Source organism: Histomonas meleagridis, assembly GCF_020186115.1.
Source record: "Histomonas meleagridis strain 2922-C6/04-10x chromosome Unknown contig_35, whole genome shotgun sequence".
Classification (NCBI taxonomy): domain Eukaryota; phylum Parabasalia; order Tritrichomonadida; family Dientamoebidae; genus Histomonas; species Histomonas meleagridis.
The window spans coordinates 149,837-177,832 of record NW_027150878.1 but is presented as its reverse complement, the minus strand read 5'-3'; the positions used below and the strand labels follow the sequence as shown (position 1 = coordinate 177,832).

The following is a 27,996-nucleotide window of genomic DNA, read 5'->3' as shown; positions in this document are numbered from 1 at the left end:
TGTACTTTTTACTTAGTTATTTAACTTTTGGATCACATCAATTGTTTCATTCACTGCTGTTTCCATAGTTTGCGCGATTTCCTTTGGACATGATTTAGCATATTCTTTCATAGCATCGATGACAGCTTCTACGTCTTCTTTCTTCATTTGTAACATGAACGACTTTTCGATCAAAGCTGACAACTTTTCGCACATCACTGGTATTGTATTTAACACGCCCAATATGGGGTGCCCTGTGCTCTTGAAGACGTTAATTTCTTCAGCGTAAGTTTCGTACGTTAAGATCAATTCCGATATGAATTTGAAAAGTTTATCCTTTATAGCGATCAATTTGTGCATATCTTTAACTAACATTAACGAATTCCTAATTGAATACAATTGAGCCAAACAATCGGACAATTTCAATGCCAATTCAATGATTGCGTCTTGTTCATAATCGAAAATCACTTCATCTCGACTATTCATATTCTCTAATAACTTATGAAGTATTTCTAAAAGTCGATCATAATCTACGGGTAAAATCGACTTTTCGATACCTTCAATGAAATGTATTAATGCTTGAATTTGTATTGACTTATCTATTGCAGAATTCATTTCTTCGTATAAAGTTTTCACGTCTTGAGATATCACAGAAGCATTAAAGTCATCCATTGTAGCGATATCTAATGATAAGTTATTCATTAATCGTACTACAAACTTCTTAATTTGTGAATCCTTTAATTTCTTAAATGTTTCGACATAATTATCAACAACAATCTTTTGTTTCTTCATTAATTCCATTGACGTCTTTTGGATACCAATATATAATTCACGTAATGACTTCTCTGCTGATGTTAATAATAAGTCAATGTTTGTAACGAATTTACTTTGAACTGTAGTTTTAGTTAATCGAAGTTTTCGCATTAATCTTCGAGAAAAGATTAATGAGTCAGCAATTGAATCAGATGAGAAATTAGTTTCAATTGGTGATATAGCAATTTTACATAAACTTTCGAATGATTCATTATCCCAATCTTGTAATTGATATTCATTATAAAACATATGAATGATTTGTTTGATTGAGTTCTTATATATTAATGCTGGGCCTTTAGTTGATGTTGATGTCGATATTGTTTGGATAAAGTTATCGTAATCTTTTTGAAGTTTAACTAAATATGTTTTAACTCTTTCACATTGTTTTTGTAATTCTTTTAATTCTTCAATCTTTGATTTGTCTAATGACTTATTAATATTCTTTTCGATTTTATCGATTGATAAAACATTTAAATCTTTTGTAAGTTCATCAATTGATTTAACTATATCATTATTTAATTCTGTTGTCTTTAATTTATCAATGATATTCTTAATGGAATATTTATACCATATATATGTATTACTATATTTAATTTCATCATTATATTTCTCTATTTTAATGATATATTTACAATAATCAGAATCTTTAATACATTTAAGTAATGACTTATTAATATCATCTGGTAATGCTTTAACTAATGATTTAACTTCATATATTTCATTATCTTCAATTAACATTAAGATTTCATTTAATGTTTGAAGTAATTCTTCATCATTTTCATTATTACTTAATATCTCTTTAATTAAATTAGTAAAGTTATGTATGAACTTATTACGTTCATTAGGTTGAAATGTTTTATTATTAATTTGATTAATTAATTCATTAATCATTTCTTGGTTAATAGTTTCATATAATTTAACTGCTATATAATCAATTGATTCATCAATAGCTACATCTAATGAATCTAAAGATTCTCGTAAATGTATTGAACTTAATTTATATGTATAAATACGTGGTAAAGATTCTGCAAATTTAGAATATCCTTCAACAATACGTTGTGTTATAATATTACTTGAATCAATATAATTTAATAATCCAATAACTTTTGTAGATACTTCTGCAATTTTATTTGCAATGATTTCAAGATTTGATTTCTCATTTAATAATAAACATTCAACTAAATCACTTTTAAGTGTTCGATAATTACATATTAAATCAGTCATATCAATACGATGATCAATAACATCTTTTTGATTAAGTTCAACTTTAAAGTCGAATTTTTGTATTGGATATAATATAGTTAAATCAGAATAATATGTAATGTTATATATAACTTTAATTAATTCTCCAAATGAATGAATCTTTGTAATGTATACATTATTCATATTAAAACTACTAAAGAATGAAGCTGCACCATAATTCATTGATTCGACAATTTCTTTTTGTTTTAAGTATATTGCAGGTACTGTGAAATATGATGGTTGTAATGCGATATCATGTAATAAGTTCATCATGAAATTAGACATTAAATATAATGGTGCAAATGAAGCCATAGCTTTAGAGATATCATTTTGTAATGTCATACTAACAGCATTATAAGCTTGTTGTGAGATACAACATGTTGCATCGATTAATATTTTAACTTGTTCATGTGTAGTAATCTTTGGTATTATCAATCCGGTATAAGCATCACTACCAATTCTTAAAAGTTTTAATATTTCTCCAAAATGTTCATTATCACCTTCAAAGATTAATGTAGTTTTCTTTAATGTTTCATTATTTAATTCAGGTAACCATAAAGAACTTTCATCAAATTTAGTTAATCCTTCAATAGATTTTTGTAATAATGGCGAAACTTTAATTTTACCAGAAATTACATCTTGTTTAGCTTGGAATATTAAATGTGCAAAGAATGCTTGAATAAATGTTAAATGTGAGAAGAAAATATTTAATAAAATTGGACACCATTCACTTACTAATCGTCCTATTAATTGTTGTAATGCAAATAATGGTAATGAATCATTAATGATTTCAGAAATTGGTTTTTCTGTTTCACATTTCTTTAAGTTATCGACAATATAACATTTTAATGCAGCTATATTTGAATTACGTCCTTCTTCAAGTAATAAATCAAATGTAGGAATATCTTCAATGATTTTATTATATGATTCAACTGCTATTCGATTTAATTGTTTAAGAATAATATCAATTTCTTTTGGATGGATTAATGGTTGTGCTACTACAAGTAATGAAGAGATTTGTAATAACTTTAACATCATATGTGGTGGTTCAAATGATGGAACTCTTTCATATGTAGAAATAAATCGTTCTGCATATACTACGAAATGTGTAAAGATTGATTTAAGTGTAGAATTTAATCCAACTAAATTTAAGCGTGCGATCTTTAAGAATTGTGAAATTGCGGATACATGTAAATTATATTTAGTCGTATCACTTAATAATGAATTAGCTAACATTGCTGCTTGTTCAAGGAACTTAGCTAAATGATCTTGTGATAATGCTTGACGATCAGCCCAAATTAAATGTGAGAATTGAACAATGTTTTCCATCATTATATTACAAGAATCTTGATGTAATATTATTGATGGATCTAATTGTTTAAATTCAGATGTATCAACAATAATTGATAATTTATCTAATGATAATAAGAAATGTGTAAAGACAAAGTCTAATGTCTTTTGTAAATCATTCTTAAAGTCAACTGAACCTACTGAGAAGATATATTGACGAATATATTCTTTCATTTGGATAAAATTATCATTAAATTCTTTAATTATTTGATCAAAGACTTCTAACTTATTGGATTCTGTTGTCGCATATTTAAATTCAATGTTTGAGAATAAATGTGATAATACATATGCAATAACATTATTCGATGAGACATAAATAGCGTCGGATGAAATTGGGATAAACATTTGTTTAACAAATGATAAATTCTTAAGAACTTCTTGAATGATTTCTTTAGCTTTCTTAGTTTCATTCTCTAAATTTAATAAAACTGGACCTAAATCTATTGCAGTATCATATGGTCGATAATCATATGTTAAATATGTTAAATAAGCCATCATTCGTTTGTAATATGCAACTAATTCATTCTTAAATGATTTTAATGTTTGGTTCTTAGCTTTACCAATTAAAACTGATAAATGCCATGCACAACTATCGGCTCGAATTAATAACGCATGCATTAATTCAAAATATGTAATTCGTGGTTCTGTTTCATCAGTGTTAACAAATTTATAGATGAAATCGGTGGGGAAAAATTGAATTCGGTTCTTGTCTTCTTTTAATTCTTCAATTTTATGGAATACATAGTTTTGTGTGCTTCCTGAAATTTCATAATTTTCGGCTTCTTCTTCGGATTTGTTGACTTCGATAAGTTTACGCAAAAGTGACTTTGATGTGTTGGTCTCAAATTTGACTTTCTTGATGTTTTCTGCATCATCACTATATGTAATCTCAATTTCATCATCATCACGTTCAATCTCTAAGAGATCTCTGTACGCAATTGAGATACGTGTCTTAAATAACTTATAGTCCAAAAAGATGAGACGCTTATCAGTGACAATGATTTCAAATTCTTGTGGTAAATTGGATGTCTTGTCTTTACGCATACGTTCACCTGAAAATGATGTACAGTTAAACAATGGAAGTAATTGAACTTTGGATGTAAATAATTTAATGGCTTTGGTACGTGTGGTATCACGAAGAAATTCCCAATGAATGAAAAGTTCTTCACCTGCACCTGCTATAGATTGGAAACGTTTTGGCATGTAATTATTTAATGCTGCTGACGTACCTTTATAACATCTGGAAGGTCCTTTTGTGGCTTGAAGAAGATAAGCTGAAAGATTAAGAGCATCTGAATATGATAAATAAACTGGACCTCGAAGATATACATCCATGAATTTAACTTTGATGCTTTCGGAAGATGAATCAACAATCTGGAGTTTGGTAACACCTGGGCGTTGCTCAGCAAGTGAAAGAGAATCAATAAGTGCAAAGTCACCATCTGCTAAAATGAAATCTTTTGGATTCATTGAACCTATTTGTTCACAAACGTGAGTGACAATAGATTGGGTTGGCTCGCGAGCTGCAACCATGATTTTGAATGGTTTTAATGATTCATAAGTGACTTCGACTTCATATTCTTTAGGAACAAGTATGACCTTAGCTGCTTTAGGTATGTTGAAGTTACCGAGAGCTTCTTCACTGCCTGCGAAAGCATATGTTCCATCAGTTAAAGACACAAGGATTTCATAGGATGAAATGTTTGGAATTGCATTGAAAACATGTACTGCCCTTTGAAACAGATCTCCAATTGTTGAGCTTGCAGAAACAGTTGCTTGGACTGTCGGTTCGCTAGAATAAGGAACAGAAAGGGTTATATTCAATTCACCCATTAGAGAATGAATAGCCGCCATTTTTCCATTAAAAATAATCGGTTTACTTTTTGAATATATTTCAAAATAAAGCAGTGAAAAGATGAGATGACAGAATTCACTTTTGTTAGAAATGACGGTTATAAAATGAAGTGATGAATTAACCATTCATCCTCTCAGTTTAAAATATATTGAAATAATATTCAAATTTCCGATTAACAAACATTAATAACAAATCAATTCTATGAAAATATTATTGAAAATATCAATTTTGGAACATGAATTAAGCAATTTGGATTCAAGGATCTTTTGATATCACATGTCAAATTTGTCACAGCACTGATTTCGTTCAATTAACCGTTTGCTCAGGCCTTCAATGGAACAAAAACCTAAATATAATCGTGTTTATGTCGATGGATGTTATGACCTTGTTCACTTTGGACATTTTAACTTCCTTAGGCAAGCTTCTCAACTTGGAAAAGAATTATATGTCGGAATTCATAATGATGAAGAAATTAAACTTAACAAAGGTCCTCCTGTTTTCACTCTCCAAGAAAGATTGGAAATTGTTTCTTCTTGTAAATGGGTTACAAAAGTAATTCCTAATGCACCATATACTGCTCAAGTAGATTATGTTAAAAATCTTGGATGTGAAGCTTGTGTTCATGGCGATGACATTGTTTTAAATGGTGATGGTAATGATTGTTATGAAGAAATTCGTAAAGCAAATATGTTCGCAACAGTTCCAAGAACCAAAGCCATCTCAACAACCAACATCATTGGCCGTATGCTTCGTCTTCCTGAATCCGAGTTACCTGAAGGAATCAATCTTCCAGCCATTCGTGAAATAGCTGGTTCATCAGCTTCCCTTTATACATACATTCCAACAACCCATCGGATTGCCCAATTTTCCAATCAAAAAGAGCCCAAATATGGCGATAAAGTCATCTATGTTGATGGTACATTTGATCTTTTACATCCGGGACATGTCTCATTTCTTCGTAAAGCCAAAGAATTAGGCGATTACTTAGTTGTTGGTGTTCACGATGACAGAACAATGGAAGCCCTTATGTGCCCATCGATGCCAATTCTTACTCTCCAAGAACGAGTCCTTAATGTCCTTGCGATGAAATACGTCGACGATGTCATCATTGGCGCGCCATATGTAATCACCAAAGAGTTAATGGACCAAATCAATCCATCGCTCGTTGTCGAGGGTTCGTCGCCATCGAGATTAAATGGCGAAGATGCGTTTAGAGTGCCGAAGCAACTCGGAATATTCAAGGAAATACAATCAGATTATCCGGAATTTACAGCAAAGTCTGTGATACATAGAGTGCTGGAGAATTACCAACAATACGCTAACAGAAATAAGGTTAAGGAAACTTCGGCATACGAAGTGCATCCAGCAGAGTAATAAAAATTCTTTCATCATATGGAAATACGTGTCAAATTGAGAATTAAATATAAATTACGTAATTTTCCTGAATTAAATTCTTTCTGTTTAAAATTTGTTTCGATTCATTTGTAAAATCGGTAATCAATTATAAATCGATCAAAGTATCGAATCTGAAACTTGTAATATTACTAGTATAATAATAGTATAATAATATACTATGAATTATAATTTCATGTGAATGCTTTAAAACATCTTATAAATTGTTTGAATATATTATATTTGAAGTAAATTATGTTTGAAAGATAAGTAATTTAATCGAAAATGTATAATAATGGATGGACTAACATCATGTAGAGATATCAAAACATAAAATTACATATAAATCATAATCAATTTATTAAGTTATCACTAATGAAATGTATTCTTCCGATCGAGGTTGAAATGTTTTAAATGGTTGAAAGTTGTGTATTGATATAATTCATTGAAATATTTATTTATATAAGTTTGTATATTCATGAAGTAATAGGAAACTGAATCAATTACTTTCCATAAGAAAAAAATCATTTTTTGAAAATGTATTTGAAACAAAAAAACGATCTTATTCAAATAATATTTTTATTAATTTATAATATATATATTGTATATCTACAAGAACAGGTGGTTAATGATATTAAATAGTTGATATTGCAACTATAATATATATTGATACATATATATTAAACTCGACTTGCGATTTCCACCCATCGTATATAGCGATCATCCTACGATCTTGATATCATGAATATATAATATATATACATTATTACATCTATGATTAATATATATCTAAGAATAATATCATAATTAGCACGAGATAGATCTATTCTTTCATACCAAAAAGTGACAAAAATTGACTTTTGTATGGTTTATATCAAGCGATAGCAGCAACGATAAGTGACGATAGCAGCGAATTTGAATGATGGTAAATTTCACGATATTTTTACCCTTTCCTCGAAAAGATATTTATTTACATCATTGTAATTTGTCAACAGCCAAATTAAACGATTCTTGGTTTGTTAAAAAATAAAAATATTGATATTTTATCATAGAATCGTGATTTGTTTTTTATTCCAAATAATTATATGAAATCTTGATTTTTCTTGAATTTATTGAAAAAATGAATGATGTGATAATTTTCGTAATACCTTAATGATGTACTTATTTAACCTGATTAATGATTTATTATCAATAAAATAGTTTCTGTAGAATTACATATTCTTGAAATATCTTGAGACAAACGATACATTTTTTTCTGAAAAAAACGATTCTAAAGCATTGAATTTATTTGATGATTTTAATTTTTGTATTTTAGCAAAATGTTTAATTTTATTGAATGAATATTATACAAATTCAATTAGCAAATTATCTTTAAAATACTGACTTGAGATAAATTTATCGATTTTTTTTATCTCATATACTCATGTGCTTTCAAATTTTAAATATATTACATTTTTCGAATTATCCGACATTATATGTAATGATGTTGATTTCTCTATTTTTCCGAATATGATTCGATACCACCGCTTCCTGAGCAAACAAAATTCGAAAATTGTTTTTGAGAACGATACGAGCTGATTGAGTGATTTTTATACGTCCACTCATTCAAATTTGACTTCGAACCGCTTGAACATGTAGAATGATATTAATAACTTATGTTCGTATATAGCGATCATCCTACGATCTTGATATTATGGACATATAATATATAAATACATAGTTGCATCTATGATTAATTTAAAACTAAGAATAATATCTTAATCTATTTAGAAATTAAAAATTCAGAAATTATTTGGGCAATGACGTATAAAAATCACTCAATCAGCTCGTATCGTTCTCAAAAACAATTTTCGAATTTTGTTTGCTCAGGAAGCGGTGGTATCGAATCATATTCGGAAAAATAGAGAAATCAACATCATTACATATAATGTCGGATAATTCGAAAAATGTAATATATTTAAAATTTGAAAGCACATGAGTATATGAGATAAAAAAAATCGATAAATTTATCTCAAGTCAGTATTTTAAAGATAATTTGCTAATTGAATTTGTATAATATTCATTCAATAAAATTAAACATTTTGCTAAAATACAAAAATTAAAAAAAAAAAAAAATCATCAAATAAATTCAATGCTTTAGAATCGTTTTTTTCAGAAAAAAATGTATCGTTTGTCTCAAGATATTTCAAGAATATGTAATTCTACAGAAACTATTTTATTGATAATAAATCATTAATCAGGTTAAATAAGTACATCATTAAGGTATTACGAAAATTATCACATCATTCATTTTTTCAATAAATTCAAGAAAATCAAGATTTCATATAATTATTTGGAATAAAAAACAAATCACGATTCTATGATAAAATATCAATATTTTTATTTTTTAACAAACCAAGAATCGTTTAATTTGGCTGTTGACAAATTACAATGATGTAAATAAATATCTTTTCGAGGAAAGGGTAAAAATATCGTGAAATTTACCATCATTCAAATTCGCTGCTATCGTCACTTATCGTTGCTGCTATCGCTTGATATAAACCATACAAAAGTCAATTTTTGTCACTTTTTTGGTATGAAAGAATAGATCTATCTCGTGCTAATTATGATATTATTCTTAGATATATATTAATCATAGATGTAATAATGTATATATATTATATATTCATGATATCAAGATCGTAGGATGATCGCTATATACGATGGGTGGAAATCGCAAGTCGAGTTTAATATATAGTATTAAAAGACACTATGGAAAACTGTCTACCTTGATAAGAGTGTCATTCATTAGGAGCTTTTTATTAACAAATAAAAAAAGTATATATATACATACAAAGTTAAATGAACAGATGTTAAATTATACCATTTTATTTCACTCATAATTCTTTTTTGAAGAAGCTGTTGTTTAAGGCCTTTCATTTTTAACAACTTACAATTTGATGCATTTGTAAAAGTTAAAATCTTCTGCATTTTCGGTGATAAATATCTTCTAGCACAAGGATCATTATATATTTTTTTCAAGCAATTCTTCGTAGTTGTATGAAAGTAAACAGATTTTATAACTTACGCGTCTTTTCTAATATATCAAAAAAGTTATAATGAAATAAATATTAATACGAATTTATATAACAATTTAATCAAAGAATCTTGTGTGTAAGTTTTTCCTTTGCATTGGTTTGGAAATACTTTTTTCCTTTGGAAGGCTTCTTTCCAGTGCAATCGCTTCATCACAAAGTCTGTTGTATTCATTACTTAATGAAACCCATTCTTGGTATTCTTTGTATTGCTCCATTTGCCTTTGTTTTTGGCGAGCCTTTTCATCAAGACTTCTTGCTTCTGCCTCTAATTCCTCAGCTTTTTGCCTTTTTTGTTGTAGCTCTTTTTCTAGCGGTTTCATATCATTTTGAAAATCTGCTTTTTTCTTTTCTTCCAATTGTTTTAACTTTTCTTTGTTTTTTGTAATTAGGCCACGAGATTCCGACTCAAATTCTTTGATTTGGAAGGAAGAATCTACTAAATATTCTGCAATTCCAATATTAATACCATGAAGTTTTCTTTTATCATATTTAAGAGCAGCGCTATGAAGATCTAATGTCATTAAATTTTGATTGAACCTGTTTTCTATGTAGTTTTGCTTTTGTTGAAGAGATTGAATATTTTCCAAACGACTGCGGCGACGTGAAAGTGCTTTACGAAGTTTCCTTCGAATTTCAATTATTTCATTTTGTTCATCTTCATCAAATCCAATTGCAGTTGGACCATTCCATTCGTGCTTAAATTTCTTCATTGCAAATAAACGTCTTTTAAACGGCTGCTGCAATTTTTTGTTTCCTTTTCTTCTCCCATTATCTTATTTTTAATTTTTTTTTTGATTATCACAAGCATTTTGATTTTGCCTTAACAACAACATGAAACTTGTGCCTTTACAAATGCACTAAAAAATGATTATAAATGTTTCATTATATTCTATTTGAACAATAATACTAGTTTTTCCCAAACGCATTCCATACAGCATCTTTTGGTAATCAAAATACTCTTTAATTTATATATTTAAATCCAAATCAAATTTTCTAAGCATTATTCAAAGCGCATTACACCAACCAATTACATTATAAAAAGAGCAACATCCAGGAATGTATTGAGGTTTATTTATTTTTTATTGTGTTAGGATCACTCTTCTAAAGTTCTGTGACTTTGAAATCCTAACTGTCCTATGAACGACGTTATTATTATTGTCTGTATTACTGTTATCACATTCATCAGAAGCAACAGCATTGTTTGGTGTTGAAGAAAACTTTCGAATTGTTGGCAATTGTATACTTTGGTTTGGTTGAGCATCCAAATCCACATTTTGAGACTTTTGTTGTGCAATCCCGGATGTACTGGATTGCACAACATCCGAAAAAAAATGTTTTCTTTTTGATTTGCATTTGTTCTTTTTGTTCTTTTATTTACTAATGAGAAAGATGCATTTATTATTGCATCCAAAAGTCAGAAAATTGATATTGATTGGTTATTTATTTATAAAACCAACTGATTGCAAAGATATTCAAAAGTGTAAAATTTAATAAATAGACAAATTCAAACATTTTTATTAATTTCATTGAGCATTTATGTACAAAATTAATGAGGAAAAATATATTTTATCCAACACTTAAAATATGAATTTTTGTTTTGACAATAAAAACAAATTAAAACAAAACAAAAATTTCATTAATAGTGTGAAGTAGATTTGATATATTCATATAATTCTGAAATATTTTGATGTTTCTCTAAATCAATAAAAAATGTTGGAACACGTTCTGAACTCGGAAAGATATCAACAATATCATTCTCACATTGATTAAATAAAAGCACAATCATTGGTTTCATTGTTGCTGTTGTTGTTGTTGTTGATGTTTCTGTTGTTGTTGTTGCTGTCGCTGAACGACATAAAAGTTCATCAAATATTTTACGTGTCTCATGAATACGTTCAATTTGGTGTCCATTAACTAAATAAAGAACTAAATCACAACTTCGATAATAATCTTCCCAAAGACTTCGAAAATTTTGGCGTCCACTGAGATCCCAAATTCGAATCATTATATTCCCTTCTTTAATAGTCTCTGTATTAAGTCCATATGTTGGAAATATTTTTTTAGGTTTTCGTGTTGGGTTTGCGTGTTGACATAGAACTTCTTTAAGTGTAGTTTTACCTGATCCATCAATACCTAAGATCAAAACTGTCGTTTTTTTAGTTCGACTATCAATAATTTTATGAATAATTCCATCAAAAAGAGTAAACATTTTTAAATTTTTAAAAATCTTGGATGACCGTTAAATAGATTAACTGACCAAATAAACTATGAATTTATGGTCACTTTTATGCTTACCCAAAAATGTTGCTTTGCTAAGTTCAAAGCAAAAAATTTATTAATCAACCCCAAGATATCATTTTCCAATGGGAAAAGCTCTCTCAAAGGTGTTGAACTAAAATTATTAAAAACTTATGAAATACAGATTAACACAAAACATGTTCGCTATTTTTCTAAAATACAGGCAACAAAAAACGAAACAGAATCTAATGAAAAAATTTATTCTCAAACGGGCGAAGTTGATGAAAACAACATCGAATCACAATTCCAATTAGGGATGAAATATTTTCAATCAAATGATTTTACGAATGCATTAAAATACTTCAAGACATGCTCAGATCAAGGGGACCTTGAATCCACTTATATGTATGGAAAATGTCTTCTTCAATCAGATTTGCAATCACAAAAGCAAGCACTTTCAATATTTGAAAAATGCTCATCTCTCGGTCATTCTGATGCTGATCTTCAGCTTAGTACCATGTATGAAAATGGAGTTGGCTGTACAAAAGATTTACAAAAATCATCTTTTTATGCCAAATCATCAGCAGACAAAGGAAATAGCAATGGTGCATATGCCTATGCGGAACACCTTTGGTATGGCATTGGTGTTCCCATTAACGAAAAATTAGCAGTTTCATATTATAAGTTAGCTTCAGATTTAGGCTTTCAAGAGGCACATTATAAATTATGGCAAATTTATCATTATGGACTTGGAGGTATACCTATTGATGAAACATTAGCATTACATTATTGCAAGCTTGGCGCTGATAGTGGTCACAAGCAATCGTTGTTCAACTACGGATTATCGCTTGCTATCGGCACTGAAAAAGTCAAAAAAGACATCAAAGAGTCATTCAAATATTTCAAAGAGTGTTCTGAAAAATTCGACGACGTTCAATCGACAGTCAATTGTGCTTTTATCCTTGAAAACGAAATCAAAAATATTGAAGAAGCAGCTAAATATTATAAAAAAGCTGCGGATTTAAATTCGATTGATTGTTGTAAGTATTATTCACAAATGTTAGAACTTGGTAAAGGAGTTTCAAAGGATTTAATTGAATCGATATTTTATTACGAGAAATACACTGATTTAAAACGAATAGAAACACTTATGAAGGCTAATGAAAATTGGTTTTATATCCTTAAAAAAGAAGCAGAAAAAGGAAATTCAGAATCTGCTTACATTTTGTCTAAATGTTATAAATATGGATATCCGGATTTCATTTTAATTGAAGATAATATGAATGAAAAAGAATTGGAACTGTTGAAAATTGCCGGAAATAATATATCAAAGAAAAAGAGTAATGAAAGGAAAAAGATTAAATCTCATAACCTTTTGACAATTGCTTCAATCGGAGTTTTGTTATTCGGCGTTTTTTCGCTTCGAGGTTTCACTAAATAACTTAAATATATTTTATAAATAAAAATTATTTAATTTTCAAATTTTTTTAAACATATAAAAGTGATTTTTGGATTTTCATAAAATAATTTCATTTGATGTGTTAAGAATCATGATTTGAAAACAAATGTTTATATACTATTTTTTTTTAAATATACAAGAAAAGGAAGTGTAAAGAAAATAAAAGAAAAAACATTTGAAACAAGAATAATGATATAAACATAAGGTAGTTTGATTTTTATGATTTGTTAATAAAATTAATAATCGCTTGAGGATCTCACTTATCTTTAATCTCAATGAAAAATATGGTTTTATTAAATGATTGGTGTTTTATTTATCTTTTTGAAGTTCATCAAATATTTTTAAAACAGTACTTCATTCTAATGAAGTTGCAAAGGTTCTTATTGATCAAAAGGTATTAATTTTAATGATTAAGACATTTCAATCTTTTTCTTATAGTTTATTTTTTTTAATTTGATGTTTCAATACAATGCATGGAATTTCTAAAAAATAATTAATGCATCACTTATGAATGCATTTAATAATGGTTATACAGAAATAGTCAAACTCCTTCTTAAGCATATATTACTTTGAAACAGCACTTATGCTTGCATCTCAAAATGGTCATATAGAAATATTTAAATTACTTCTTAAACAAGAAGGAATTGATATTAATGCTAAAGATATTGATTTGTTTTATTAAAATTTGTTTTGATGGTTTTATGTTTCAAATTATTTTATATACCACTTTTATTTTTATAATACAAATAGATAAATTTCTTCTTGAACAATTAGGAATTGATATTAATGCTAAAAATATTCATAATTTACGAGTAAATAAATTTTTTTACCATTAATAATAAAAAATAAAATTTATGGTTTATTAAACAAAAATATATTTATATCCACATATGCTTATATAAATTAATAGTGTGAAGTAGATTTGATATATTCATATAATTCTGAAATATTTTGATGTTTCTCTAAATCAATAAAAAATGTTGGAACACGTTCTGAACTCGGAAAGATATCAACAATATCATTCTCACATTGATTAAATAAAAGCACAATCATTGGTTTCATTGTTGATGTTGTTGTTGATGTTTCTGTTGTTGTTGTTGTTGCTGTCGCTGAACGACATAAAAGTTCATCAAATATTTTACGTGTCTCATGAATACGTTCAATTTGATGTCCATTAACTAAATAAAGAACTAAATCACAACTTCGATAATAATCTTCCCAAAGACTTCGAAAATTTTGGCGTCCACTGAGATCCCAAATTCGAATCATTATATTCCCTTCTTTAATGGTCTCTGTATTAAGTCCATATGTTGGAAATATTTTTTTAGGTTTTCGTGTTGGGTTTGCGTGTTGACATAGAACTTCTTTAAGTGTAGTTTTACCTGATCCATCAATACCTAAGATTAAAACTGTCGTTTTTTTAGTTCGACTATCAATAATTTTATGAATAATTCCATCAAAAAGAGTAAACATTTTTAAATTTTTAAAAATCTTGGATGACCGTTAAATAGATTAACTGACCAAATAAACTATGAATTTATGGTCACTTTTATTTTAAAAAAAAGCATGTTTTGAACCAGACTTTCATTACTTGAAGATGTTTCCAATTAGGGAGACAATAGTTTATTTTGATATAAAAAACTTAGAGTGAGTCAATTCAAAATTTTGATTAAATAAATCAATTATTTTAATTGTTTAGAAGACCCTGAATTGCTTCTTGTCAGCACCGACAGCGCATGGTTTGACAGAGATGACATTGAAGTGAACTGTCTTTGAGAGTGGACGGCATTCACCAATTTGAACAATATCGCCTTCCTTAACAATGAAGCATGGGCTACAGTGAGCTGGGATCTTTGTGTGACGCTTTTCAAAACGTTTGTACTTACGAATGTATTGGAGATAATCACGACGAACGATAACTGTTCTCTTCATCTTAGTTGAAACAACGATTCCACGCATTACACGACCACGGATTGAGACGTCGCTTGTGAATGGGCACTTATGGTCAATATATGTTCCTTCAATTGCAGTCTTTGGTGTTTTAATTCCAAGGCCGATGTTCTTTGTATAGCGTGGTTTTTTATCGGAACCGCGGTACTTCTTTGATGCAAGGCAAATTTGTTTTTGCTTTTGGAAAGCGCGCTCGGTTTGGATGTCAGACATCTAAAGGAAGGACCAAAACCGAAAATAAACGGTCGTTGCACATGAAACCGTTAATTTCAAAATCGCAAAAACTTTATATACGCAATATTAATCTTGAAATTCAAGATTGAAATGATTGATGCCTAAATTATTATCATTGACTTCTTTCTTCTTTCAATCATATTCAAATATTTACAAATTAAATAATTTTATCTTAAATCCATTGTTTATTGAAATATAAAATTCAAGATAATCTTATATCAAAATAAAGACATTAATCTTTATGAGAGATAAAAATTTCATATGTCATTTTGATCTTTTTACTTGCATTAATGATTATCACATTTCATGAATCACAAGATGAAGAAATTCTATTTCACCAGAAACGAATGCAAAATCATTGTTAAATAATTTACAAATTAAAAAAAAATTTAAAGCAAATTTATATGCATTATATTTCTTTAAATATATTCTCGAAAATTGAATTGTTTTCATCGATTTGTTCATTTATCCATTCATTATTCTCGATTGCTTTTGCTTGAATCCTTTTCTTCGGGTCAATTTCCAACATTTCCGAAATTATTATTTTCAATTCTTTTGGCAAATGAGGATTTTTCGGAAACAAAAGCGGAAATCCCAAAATGAATTTTTCCAATGTTTTATTTTGTTGTTCATTTGACGCAATCGCTTCGTTAATATGAAACGGATAAGTTCCGAATATCAAAGAGTACACTGTGATGCCAAATGACCAAATGTCAGCAGATTTCGGATCATATGGAAGGCCACTAAAGATCTCAGGAGCCATAAAAGGATAAGAGCCAATCGCTCCTCCGATTTTCTCGTCTTCTCTTTTCAGTTTTTGCGATACTGAATAATCGCATAATTGAAATAAACCTTTAAATATGAGAATGTTTTGTGGCTTGATATCTCGGTGGACAATGCCTTGCTTATGCATGTGGTTAAGTGCTGATGAAATTTGCTTAATTAATGATATGGCCATAAAAATGGATATTAATGGAATTGGATGTTCTGGATCTTTAGGTGGTTGAAAAGAACCGGCTTTGGAAAGAGGCATAATCAATATGTGATAATTGTCAATTGTAAAATTATCATGGAATTGTATGCAATTTGGATGATTAAGCATTTTGCTTATAATAAATTCATGTGGTAAACTACCTTCAGGAAACACACCTTTTTTATATCGTTTTAAGGCATATGACTTTGCTTCCATTTCTGTACCAGAATATTGAATAACTTCAAAAACATCTGACTCTGCACCAGAACCAATGCATCGAACAACTTTGTAACCCGGAACAGTAATCGGAGAAACTAATTTTTTAGGTTCTTTATCATATTCGTTAGAAATTTTTGAGCTAAAGTCAAATGGAAACCTACTTAATGGATCATCAACTGTCTTTAGTGATTGTGCAAAAGCTGGTTGATCTGTCTTACTAAACTTTTTTAAAGATGTTTGGGGGGCGCTTTTCGTTAATAAAGGGTCAATTTGTATTTTTTATTCGAACAAACACTTTCAATTTAAACTAAACTTAAAATTCCCTTTTATGAATTAATCATTATTTAAAGAAGCTCATTATTCTATAAAATGGAGAACAACTTTTATAAACAAAATATTTATTAAATCTATACATATTTATTCATGTCGAATGGATAAAGAATCAAGTTTTTTACAGCTTTTCCTAAAATTAATGTTACTATACTGTCTTCTTTCTTCTTTACATTTTTTCTTCAAGTCTTCAATGTACATACCATCAGCAACTTTTGTAAGATAATCAATAAATTTGTTTTCATCAGCATCACTTGTAAATTGTTGTTTTTCAATAAATTCGTTACTCACATAAAATTGTTGATTATAGTTCTTACTAACAAATTTTGAATCAAAATATCCGCCACTTCCAAAACGTATATTCTTTTCGATTTCCTTCTTAGCTAACTTGGTTTTGTTTGGTTCTGCACTTGCGAAAAACAAAATGATTATGAGTAAAATAATCATCGAAATTAAGATTGAAACGCGACTTTTTGTTGGCTGCTTTTTTGGCTTTTTACTCTTTTGGAAGAATTGTTCAAATGATGCTGGATTGAGAATGTGAGTATGTTGATATGGTTCTGCAATTATTGGTTTTGACTTTGGATCAATTGATATATCATATTGTCTTCGCTTTTCAGGATCTGAGAGAGTTTCGTATGCCTTCTTCAATAGGTGAAACGCTTGAATCCCATTTGGATCTTTGCATTTGTCTGGGTGAAACAATTTAATATATTTATAATATGATTCCTTTAATTCTTTTTGTGAAAATCCTCTTGATATTTTAAGGGATTCATAATAATTTGATGCTTTCAGAAATCTTTGTATCTCGCTTGAACTCATGTGGAACCCAAAGATTCTCTTCGACCAAAATCATATCATATCACAATTCATTCATTACAACTTTTTCAATTATTTATGCATTCAAAAAAATACGTTTATTTTCTAATCAAATCACAAAGGATTTATACCACTTAGAAATTTACTTGTTTACTTAATTTAATAATTTTATAATATTAAATTATCCAATCTTTCAAATTGATGTAATAATTTTTTAATTATTTGATTTTTTTAGTTCACATGAAATTTGAATAAGCTTATTTTCAGGTGAGTTACATATTCTGGGTGGAGGAGTTCCTGGTCTTTCAATTATTATATCTATATCCACTATAACTGGTTCCAATGTTAAGAAAGAGCAAAACAAATTTTCATCTATTTTCAACATTGCACCTTTATTTTCAAACTCATAACAATAATTTGGAGCTGAAAATACTGTTACAATACTTTGGTTTGGGTAAAAAGGGAAATCATATCCATTCATTACTGCTTGATGTCCTCTACAAATTAGTTCGAAGCCAAACTTATGAAGAAAATCTTCAGTTTGTTTCAACCCAAAATAGTAACTTGTTCCTCTATCACTTGGTTCCCAGAACTCAGCTAAAGGTGAAGGATCAGACCATAACAAATCACATAATAATCCTTCTTCAGGCACTTCTAAAGGTCTTTTTAGTTTCCTAATATCATCAAGGTCTGTTATATCTGGTGATATTCCTCCATGAATGCAAAAAATTTTCTTTGCAACAATCGCTGCGATTGGTAAACAGTTAAATACATCACAAAATTTTTTCCAAATAGAAAGGCTGAATTGACAAATGCAATCATCATAGAAACCATAAACACGATTGATGTATGAGCATTCATGATTACCACGAAGTAAGTAAAAATTGTTTGGATAAAGAATCTTATAACAAAACATAAGACAAACATTCTCAATGCTTTGTGCACCTCTATCAACATAATCGCCCATAAAAAGATAGTTTGTTTGTGGTGGAATTTTTCCTGTTTTAAAAATGCGGAGAGTATCATGAAATTGTCCATGAGTATCCCCACAGATCGTTAATGGAGGTTCAAGCTCAAGAAGAATTGGCTGTTCAAGAAATATTTTTCGAACTTTCTTAAGAATCCATTTAATTTCTTTAGCTGTTAAACCTGCTGGCATGCTAATTGGCTCATTTTCGATTGCCCATAGCTTTGCAATTATTTTTTCAACTTCTATCATTAAAAATCATAAAAAAAAACCAATTTGAAAAAACTTCATTATAAAAAGATTTTTTTAAAAAAACGAATTCCAAAAATTATACATTTTAAATAAAACTATTTTTAAAAATAATATAAAAGCGTAAAGAATAAGTTTTATATTTAAAATTTGTTCTTAATGATTAAAGCTATTTTAAACTTGAAAAGTCTTCCATGAATTAAAATTACTCAATTAAACTCTTAACTTAAAATCATAAAAACATAATGTTTTAGTTGTTATTAAAGCAAAAGTACTTGAAACTACAAAACCTTTTAAAACATTAGTGTTGTGAACGCTAAAACAAACAAAAAAAATTCAATCCAAATATCGGTTTTTTCGGTTATGGCCGTACCAATTTTTGGAGTGCCTACTACCTTTAGCGTTACGTTCCGTATAAAGTCATGAGACACTCTACATAATTAATGGTGGGATAAACGTTTCCGATTGTCGTTATCGCGAGACACCTGGCCCAATCCAACATTTTATTTAATACAAATTCTGTTCTTAAAAGAAATCATAAAGCTTGATGTATGTTTGTTTTTGTTAGCAAAATGTTATCCAAGTTTAGAAGTTGTTTAACTGTGTAGTCACAATTGAGTTTATTTGATTAGAAATTTTTTTTTTTGAATTTAGATGATAATTTGATACCAAGGGATAAAAAGATTTACATAGTGGAAGAATAGAACAGCGCATTATTGAGTACGATTTATAAATCGTTAAACATTGTCCATTCCTAAACAGGAAGAAATTTCCCATTCAAAACCAAAAGTGTCCGACCAAATAAAATCACGTCAAAATTAATACAGAATTTTTTTCATAATTGAATTGAAACCTTTTCGTACCAGCTTTTGACAGGCCTTTGAAATTTCAAATGGATCAAAAATTTGAAGGCAAATTTTAGCCAAATCACAAAATGGACGGAACAAATACATCGGAAAAAAGATACGAAAAAATTTGCAAAGTTGGGGATGGCGCATATTCAGAATGCTACTTATGTAGGAGCACAGATTTAAACAAAGAAGTCGTTTTAAAAAAAATTCCATTTGATAAATTTAATGAAAAACAATTCCAAAACGAGGTAAAAATCCACATGCAATGTAGCACTATTGGAGTAGTTCAGTATCTTGATTCATTTAAAACAAAAAAACATTTTGTGATTGTTATGGAACCAGGATCAATTGATCTTAACGAATTCATTAATAAAAACGGGCCATTAAAAGAAACAAAGGTCAGGAAAGCATTTCGTAATATTTTTATGGCCGTTGATTTTATGCACTCTCACAAAATTATTCATCATGACATCAAACTCGAAAATATAATACTCAAAGCAAAACAAAACTGCGATGAATTAATGCTTTGTGACTTTGGTCTTTCACAAATTGTTGAGGGTGGCCCTCTTAACGGTAGACGTGGAACATATATGTATTTAGCTCCCGAACAAATCAGAATTGGTTCAAACTCTTACAAGTCAGACATATACTCATTAGGTGTTTGCTTATACGCAACTCTCACAGGAAGGTTTCCATATGATGGCGGAAATGAATATGAATACAGTATCAACGTTTTATACAATGAACCAAATGTTAAACTCCTCGAAGAGAAAAAGGTATCAACCGAACTTACAAGAGCAATAATGGGAATGCTCAAGAAAGATCCAAAGGAAAGACCTTCTGCACGCGAAGTAATGCAACAACTTTACAAGGATTTCTAAGGTCTTTTGAGTAAATTTTTGTTTTTGTTTGTAATTTAACTTATTCTATATTTTTCTTCTGACTTTACAAAAACAATTAATTAATTATTTCAATTATTAATTATAATGCAAAAAAGAAAAATAAGAATTGAATAGACTTAGTTATATCAGTCATTTTAATATTTTTAGTAAGAGAATATCAGCAGTGTGCGCGTGAAAGGCAAAATCAGACTTCAAAATTTTGCACTTTTTTATATCACCTGTCATTCTTTCATTTTGAAATGTCATCCGGATCTGTCTCCACCGGTGGAGACCTTCGTACGTTAACTCTTGCTGAATTAAAAGAAAGATTGTTAGAAATTGGAGTATCTGCTGACGTTATTAATTCTAAAAGTAGGTGGGAACAAGTCAAAATGCTTCAGGAATTATTACAACAAAAACAAGGTACCACATCATCAGAAACGCCAAACTAGTATTGGCTTGGTCAGTACAGTTTCTTCAAAGCTTTGAAAATCTTTTATGAAAAATGGAATCATAAAATTTTTTTAGTAAAAGAAGCTGTAATGAATTTCTTGTTTAACTTGAAGTTAATTCTTCAACTGAAATTGTTTTAAGATTATTTGATATGAGATTTAATTATCTAAATTTTGATTTCAAACTGGATTCAAAAAAATTAGATGTAACTCAACTTCATTTAATTTTTGCTTTCCTTGTAAGGAACAAAGTCACACTAAATGTTATGATGTCAATACGAATTCATTTCCACATATTAGAGAACGTTTATGCGTTACACTTTCAAATAAAGTTAAGAAAAGATTTCGGTTAATAATTTGTGGTTGTTTATTCCTTCTTTTGTTCAGCAGCGACCTTTGAGAGCTTGAGCTTTCCGAGGAACTTGTTGCGTTCTTCCTTTGTTTGGAATCTTCCATGGCCGAACTTGGATGCAGTATCGATCCATTTGAGGTTGATATCTTCTGTTGCGATTCTCTTTGTGTTAGCGTTGATTGTCTTTCTGAGTGTAATGGTTCTCTTTACAGCACCGCAAACAGATCCTTTGATCATAACGAAATCGTTTGTGATGTTACCATAATGAGCGAAGCCACCCATTGGGTTGATTGACTTCTTGGAGATATCATATTCAGTTGAACCACTTTCATCAAGTTTTCCGCCTTCGACGAGTTGGAGCTTGTAGATTCTCTTGTTCATTTCGGTTCTGTGGTGGAAACCATTGTTACCTGCACGTGCAATGGTCCAAAGGACTCTCATTGGATGCCATGGGCCAATACAGGCAACCTTCCTACGACCACGATGGGTCTTCTTTTGAAGACGCTTGCCACCAAAACGATGGATAACACCTTCCCAACCACGGCCTTTGCCAACGGAGATGAGATCGATTTGTTCACCTTCTGCGAAAACGTTTCCGACATTGATTGTCTTTTCAAGGAGCTTGACTGCATAGTCAACTTTAGCGGCAACATCACCACCGTTGATTTGGATTTCGATGAGTTCGGCTTTACGGGAACCAAGTTTGACAAGTTTTGGTTGGGTGTGAGCGATAACACGAACAACTGAGGATTGTTCCTTGATGTCTTGGATACGTTTCTTCATGTCATCAGCCTTCTTATCGAGTTTACCGAAGGCCTTCTTTTGCTTGGATTGAGCCCAATTCTTGTAATAGCAACGCTTCATTTCTTCACCAACAAAGCTAGCCCAGGCAGTAGTAACTGGCTTCAGACCATGGACTGTTTCTTTATAACCGATGAGACCAACAACAACCATTGGTGGTGTTTCGATGAGTGTAACTGGTTCAACAGCTTCCTTCTTGTTAAGACGGGACCCAGCACGAACAACTTCACGAACAACGTGTGTCATACCAGCTTTATAACCAAGGAATGCTTGAAGTTGTGGTGGCTTGGATTGATCATCTTTTGGCCATGACCTTATCCTTCCACGAACATGGGAGGCGCGACCACGTGGAAGAAAACCAAGAGAACCACGACGTGGAGCACTGTACTTACGATGAGACATTAGAAAAAAGGAACGACCAAACCCGCAAACCGCCATGACCGTTATAAAAGTGCCAATGTAAAACCAGCTTTTTGAAGTAAATTTTATAAAATTATAAAAATTTATTTAAAACATAAAATTCAAAAAGTTTTGATACATAATATTACTCAATATTTAATTTTGATTTTTCTTTATCATTTGATGCTATTATAAATAAATGACTTATTAAAGCAGAAATGCACAGTAATATTTTAAAGATTTATTCATGTCATTAGGCAAGCAAAAAAATATAATACTTTTCATCATCAAATATTTTATTGAATAAAACCAAATACTTCTTTGATTAAATAATTTCTTTAAGTTGTCACGGAATATCGAAAATATTTCAATTAAAAATATTTATGTAGCATTTCATTATTCAATAAAAACCAAAACCAATTGTGTCTAATTTTTCTTGAATGGCTTCAGTTGTTGCAATCCTTCAATCTGGGTTTCCACCTAAATATAAACATCAAAACATCGTTATTAATAAAACTGTTTTAAATATTTCAACTTCCTTATCTATTCCTGAAGGTTATATGCTTGCCATCAAAACGCCAACATTTATTAAGCCATTAATTGATAATAACTTTATCCCAAGTTCGAAATATCCACAACTAATACAACAACTTAAAGATCCTGATCCAGAATCATTATCAAAAGATTATGCGTTTCAAATAATTCCAAAATCAGATAAAAAATTCTTCTTTTTAATATTACAAGTTATATGTAAAGATAATATTGATATTCCTCCATTTGTAGTACGTTTCATTTATACTGAGTTTAAAAAGTTAACAGGAAAAGATGTGTTTTTTCGTATTGTTGAACAATTTGAACTTGAAGTTAATAATCCTCAAGTATTTGTTGGGAAAACTTTATTAAATCAAAATCTTTCAGCTTATGAAATTTTTGATCTTGCTGAAAAATTCCAATTTAGTTTTTCTTGTTCTCTTAAACCAGAATCAATTAAACTTATACAAACAAGAGAAAAAATACTTAAAGAGTTATATGATACTGAAGTAACATATTGCTTTGGTCTTAATACATTATATAATCATTTTCGCCAAAAAATGATTGAAGCCAAGATTGTTAATGAATCAAATATGAATCTAATTTTTGGTCAACTTCCAAAAATGATTGATTGTCATGTTAATTTTCTTAATAGCTTACAGAAAAATGGAATCAAGTATTCATCAATATTATCTGAAACATTTGTTACTTTTTCATCTAGATTTATGGCTTCTCAACAATATATCGTTGATTATGATAAAATCAATAATATTGCTGGAAATTTACGTAATGATAAAAAAATGCTTGAAATTGTTCAATCTAATCCATATAAAACAGGCCTTGATTTTAATGGTTATTTAATAATGCCAATACAACGAATGCCACGTTATATTCTTTTAATTAGAGAATTAATTAAGTATACACCTTTGAGTCATCCTGATAGTTTTGATTTGCCAATTGCTTTAGATTCAATTGAAAAAATAACGCATGAAATGGAAACAGCAGGTGATATATTTAGACAAAGACAACAAGTAAGTAAAATAGATTATCGACTTTCAAAACAATTAAATTTAGTTACTGAAGATCGAAGGATAATTAGTGAAGTACCAATTAATATTTTAAACACTGCTAACAAAGGAACTTTATATACATTTAATGATATGATTTTATTAACAAAAGGTTCAGATCCTGAAATACCAAAATTTTTTGAAGTTTTAAAAAATATAAGTTTCCTTCCTTCAAAATCAGAAAAGGTTATTGAATTTCAAAGTCAGCAAGATAAATGGTATTTTATAGAGTTTCAAAATGTTACTATAAAGAATGAGTGGCTTGATACTTTTATTAATTTAAGAAATTCACAATTTTCTGAGAATTTAGAAAATGTTATAAGATGTGAAGAAGTAAAAAATTCGTCAATTTTACCTTCAATATCCGATTTATCATCCGTGATTCTTGATGATATTATATACTTTGCTGGTGGAAATATATTAGGTAAAGTTCCAACTCCTTTAATAACATATAATATTACAAATAAAACTATATCTGTTGATAAATTAATCACTATTCGTTCTATAACTACATCAATGATTGTTTTTATGAAAAAAATATATATTTATGGAGGTCCATCTTCTCATATTGCAATATTTGAAGCAAATAAATGGAAACATATATATCGGCCTCCACAAAATGAAAAATTTTCTCGAATATATCATACGATGATTCCTACTAAAACAGGATTTTTAATATTTGGTGGTATGTATCCAAGATCGCGTCAAGTAATTAATAGAATTTTATCATATGATCAAAAAACAAATAAAATAACAAAGATTAAACCAAATGAAAATTCACCACAACCAGCACCAAGAAAAAGTCACTCTGCAGTTTTATATAAAGATTATATGATAATATATGGCGGAGATGATGGTATTAATGTATTTGATGATTGTTGGGCATATTCTTTAATAAACAATATATGGATAAAATTAAACTTAACAGGAGAAATGGCTTCAATTCCAAGAACAATGCATAAAGCTATAATTATTCAAAGATATATGTTTTTAATTGGTGGGATTAATAACACAAACGATGATATACCAATAGTTGTTGTTAACCTTGTAACATTAAACACAGAATCAATAAATATTGAAGGAAATTTTATAAAAGGATTTTCTAGATTTGCTTGTCAATATGTCGAAAGTACAAAAGAAATTATTTGTTATGGCGGATATGATAAAAATCATGAAATTCAAATAAATTCATTTTTCATTTTAAAAATTCCTTCTAAATTTTGTAATCCATCAGAATCTCCTCCTCAAGGAAAAGTAGAATTTAAACAATCAGAAGCTTTATCAAGAAATGTAACAACAAATATTAATGAATCAAAAACAATTCTTACTAAAATAGCACTTTATTCAAGTGAAAATGATGAAAAAACTACAAAGAAATCAATCTTAAAAAAGGCAAAATCTTTTAATTTAAAACAAGATAATTCAGCCCATACAAAACCAAAATTATTTCCAATATCAAATGCACAAATTGATGATAGTGCAATTAGTGATGATAATAATTTAACTCAATCTGAAACGAATATACAAATCAAATCTCAAAATAATCCAAATATAACACATTCATCACCAAATTTACAGATTAAAGCAAACAAAAAAGAGATTCGTAGTGAAAACATTGCATATGCTGCACTAAATGTGCATTTAAAACCAATTGACAAAAAGAAAAAACAGAAAAAACAAGATCTTCATAAAGTTAATTTAAAGCCAACAACAAATGCATCAACTCTACCACCAAAAGTAATACTAAATAAAAATGTGAGTCAATCTTTTAAGGATAAATTATCAGTATATAATAAAAAATAAACAATATGTTTATAATATTTAATTAAAGTATACTTTATTATTATTACTAATATTTAATTATTACTAATATTTATATTTAATTAAAGTATACGTAAAGTATTATCATTTTGATTTACTTTGAGCCAACATATTGCTTATATAGAACAAAACAGAATGATGAAAAAAATGCACGTTTAATAATCAAATAAACGGCCGAAATAGGTGTGCTCCAAAATACGTTTTTTAACATTGGGAAGAATTTCGAGATATTGAACCAAAATGAGGGCTGTTAGACAACCTTTCCCAGTCTATCAGCAAAGTAATACTTCAAAAATAATTAAGCCACTTAGCTCCAAACCGGTAGGATTTTCAAAACCATCTATTGCTCGTTCATCTTTCACAGCAAAAAATTGGAGGCAGAAAAACTTTTCAACACCAGCACCTGCTTCAAGGCGAGAAGTAGAATTACTAGGAGAATGGCTTAATTCAGTTTTAGCAGAAAATCTTGAACAAAACGACAATCCTTTAGATGTTTGCGTTCAAGCTCAACATTGGTTTTCTGTTGCTTTCAATGAACTTGTTCGTCAAGTTTCTATTGATTGTGCAGAGCGAGGTAGATTATTTGCTGTTTTATGGAAACGAAACCAACAATTTTTAACCAAGCTTTTTCAAGTTCAAAAAGAAGAATGCAAATATATTCTCACATGTCACAAAGATCGAATGCAGTTTTTGAAGACAGATTTAGAATATGTTAAATCTCAATTAAATACTGTTCAATCCGCATATGAAGAAGATAAAGCCAGTTGGAATAGTACTCAAGAGAATGATGGTTTTAAGCTTGTTGATATCCAAAAAAAGATTGATGAACAAGTTCAACTCTGTAACAAGCTCAACGAAGAAATCAAAGCACTTAAAGCCAAGTTAAAGATAACAGATACAAATCCAGAAGAAGAAATTAAAGATGAACCGACTTTTTCATTTTCAAGTTGTGAACTTGAATCTCGTTCTCAAAATTTCCGCTGGAAAATGCGAGAAAATGTAGTATCTCCTTTAGATATTGCCAATGTTTTAAATGATGTTGAGCATTTTGTTGATTTTTCACCAAACAGTTCATTTGATCCGCTCAAAAAGTTCCCGCCACTTTTCCTATCGTTACCATCTGATACGAAGCCCAACAAACGTTCTCTTCAGTGGGTATTTTCTATTATTTCTTATATTTATAGTAATTACATGACATATTTTTCATATAAAACCTATGATAAATCTCTTTTACGCGAACCATTTTGTAATATTGTATATGATATTCTATTAAACGTTTATGGTTCACGTTTTTATACAGAACGAACGTTATATGATTTATTAGAGACAATTAAAGAATATATTGAAAGTGGCATTTCACGAATTACATTATTTGCACGATTTTTCGGGTTAATTGATCCATTACCGATCCAAACTTTACATTTTTATTTATATACACTTACAATGATGAACAAAGCAAATCCAGGGCCATTGTTTCCCGACATTAGCAGTGGCAAAGAAACGACGAGTTTAATACCAATACCATCAGCATGTAACGCAGCCGAAATTGTATTAAAACGATTTTCGAATGGTAAAATTTTAGAGTTTTATATCGAGCGCCTTATCAAAATCTCCGGCGCCGATTTGATACGATTTAGTGGAAAGAACTTAGTACAACTTGATGGGATAATCGACTTTATATTAACAGCTTATAAT

General features: G+C 29.3%; 9 protein-coding genes across 9 annotated transcripts; 3 read left to right on the top strand and 6 right to left on the bottom strand.

Annotated features, from left to right (window-relative positions):
* Window positions 1-12: 12 nt before the first annotated feature.
* GO595_005526 (uncharacterized protein) lies at window positions 13-5,217 on the bottom strand (the record flags this gene model as incomplete). The annotated part of the gene is made up of 1 exon (XM_067918779.1): window positions 13-5,217. One exon carries the CDS (start codon window positions 5,215-5,217, stop codon window positions 13-15), a length of 5,205 nt encoding a protein of 1,734 aa, XP_067774322.1.
* A 355-nt stretch (window positions 5,218-5,572) lies between these two features.
* GO595_005525 (cytidyltransferase-related domain containing protein) lies at window positions 5,573-6,613 on the top strand (the record flags this gene model as incomplete). The annotated part of the gene is made up of 1 exon (XM_067918778.1): window positions 5,573-6,613. One exon carries the CDS (start codon window positions 5,573-5,575, stop codon window positions 6,611-6,613), a length of 1,041 nt encoding a protein of 346 aa, XP_067774321.1.
* A 3,151-nt stretch (window positions 6,614-9,764) lies between these two features.
* GO595_005524 (uncharacterized protein) lies at window positions 9,765-10,418 on the bottom strand (the record flags this gene model as incomplete). Its single annotated transcript, XM_067918777.1, has 1 exon — window positions 9,765-10,418. One exon carries the CDS (start codon window positions 10,416-10,418, stop codon window positions 9,765-9,767), a length of 654 nt encoding a protein of 217 aa, XP_067774320.1.
* Window positions 10,419-12,349: 1,931 nt separating this feature from the next.
* Window positions 12,350-13,387, top strand: GO595_005523 (sel1 repeat family protein; the record flags this gene model as incomplete). Its single annotated transcript, XM_067918775.1, has 1 exon — window positions 12,350-13,387. The coding sequence occupies one exon, from the start codon at window positions 12,350-12,352 to the stop codon at window positions 13,385-13,387; it is 1,038 nt and encodes a 345-aa protein (XP_067774319.1).
* A 1,713-nt stretch (window positions 13,388-15,100) lies between these two features.
* Window positions 15,101-15,568, bottom strand: GO595_005522 (Archaeal ribosomal protein S17P; the record flags this gene model as incomplete). The annotated part of the gene is made up of 1 exon (XM_067918774.1): window positions 15,101-15,568. One exon carries the CDS (start codon window positions 15,566-15,568, stop codon window positions 15,101-15,103), a length of 468 nt encoding a protein of 155 aa, XP_067774318.1.
* A 430-nt stretch (window positions 15,569-15,998) lies between these two features.
* GO595_005521 (CAMK family protein kinase) lies at window positions 15,999-16,622 on the bottom strand (the record flags this gene model as incomplete). Its single annotated transcript, XM_067918773.1, has 1 exon — window positions 15,999-16,622. One exon carries the CDS (start codon window positions 16,620-16,622, stop codon window positions 15,999-16,001), a length of 624 nt encoding a protein of 207 aa, XP_067774317.1.
* A 1,522-nt stretch (window positions 16,623-18,144) lies between these two features.
* Window positions 18,145-19,149, bottom strand: GO595_005520 (serine/threonine-protein phosphatase alpha-2 isoform; the record flags this gene model as incomplete). The annotated part of the gene is made up of 1 exon (XM_067918772.1): window positions 18,145-19,149. One exon carries the CDS (start codon window positions 19,147-19,149, stop codon window positions 18,145-18,147), a length of 1,005 nt encoding a protein of 334 aa, XP_067774316.1.
* Window positions 19,150-20,080: 931 nt separating this feature from the next.
* Window positions 20,081-20,878, top strand: GO595_005519 (CAMK family protein kinase; the record flags this gene model as incomplete). The annotated part of the gene is made up of 1 exon (XM_067918771.1): window positions 20,081-20,878. The coding sequence occupies one exon, from the start codon at window positions 20,081-20,083 to the stop codon at window positions 20,876-20,878; it is 798 nt and encodes a 265-aa protein (XP_067774315.1).
* Window positions 20,879-21,697: 819 nt separating this feature from the next.
* GO595_005518 (60S ribosomal protein L3) lies at window positions 21,698-22,885 on the bottom strand (the record flags this gene model as incomplete). Its single annotated transcript, XM_067918770.1, has 1 exon — window positions 21,698-22,885. One exon carries the CDS (start codon window positions 22,883-22,885, stop codon window positions 21,698-21,700), a length of 1,188 nt encoding a protein of 395 aa, XP_067774314.1.
* Window positions 22,886-27,996: the final 5,111 nt, after the last annotated feature.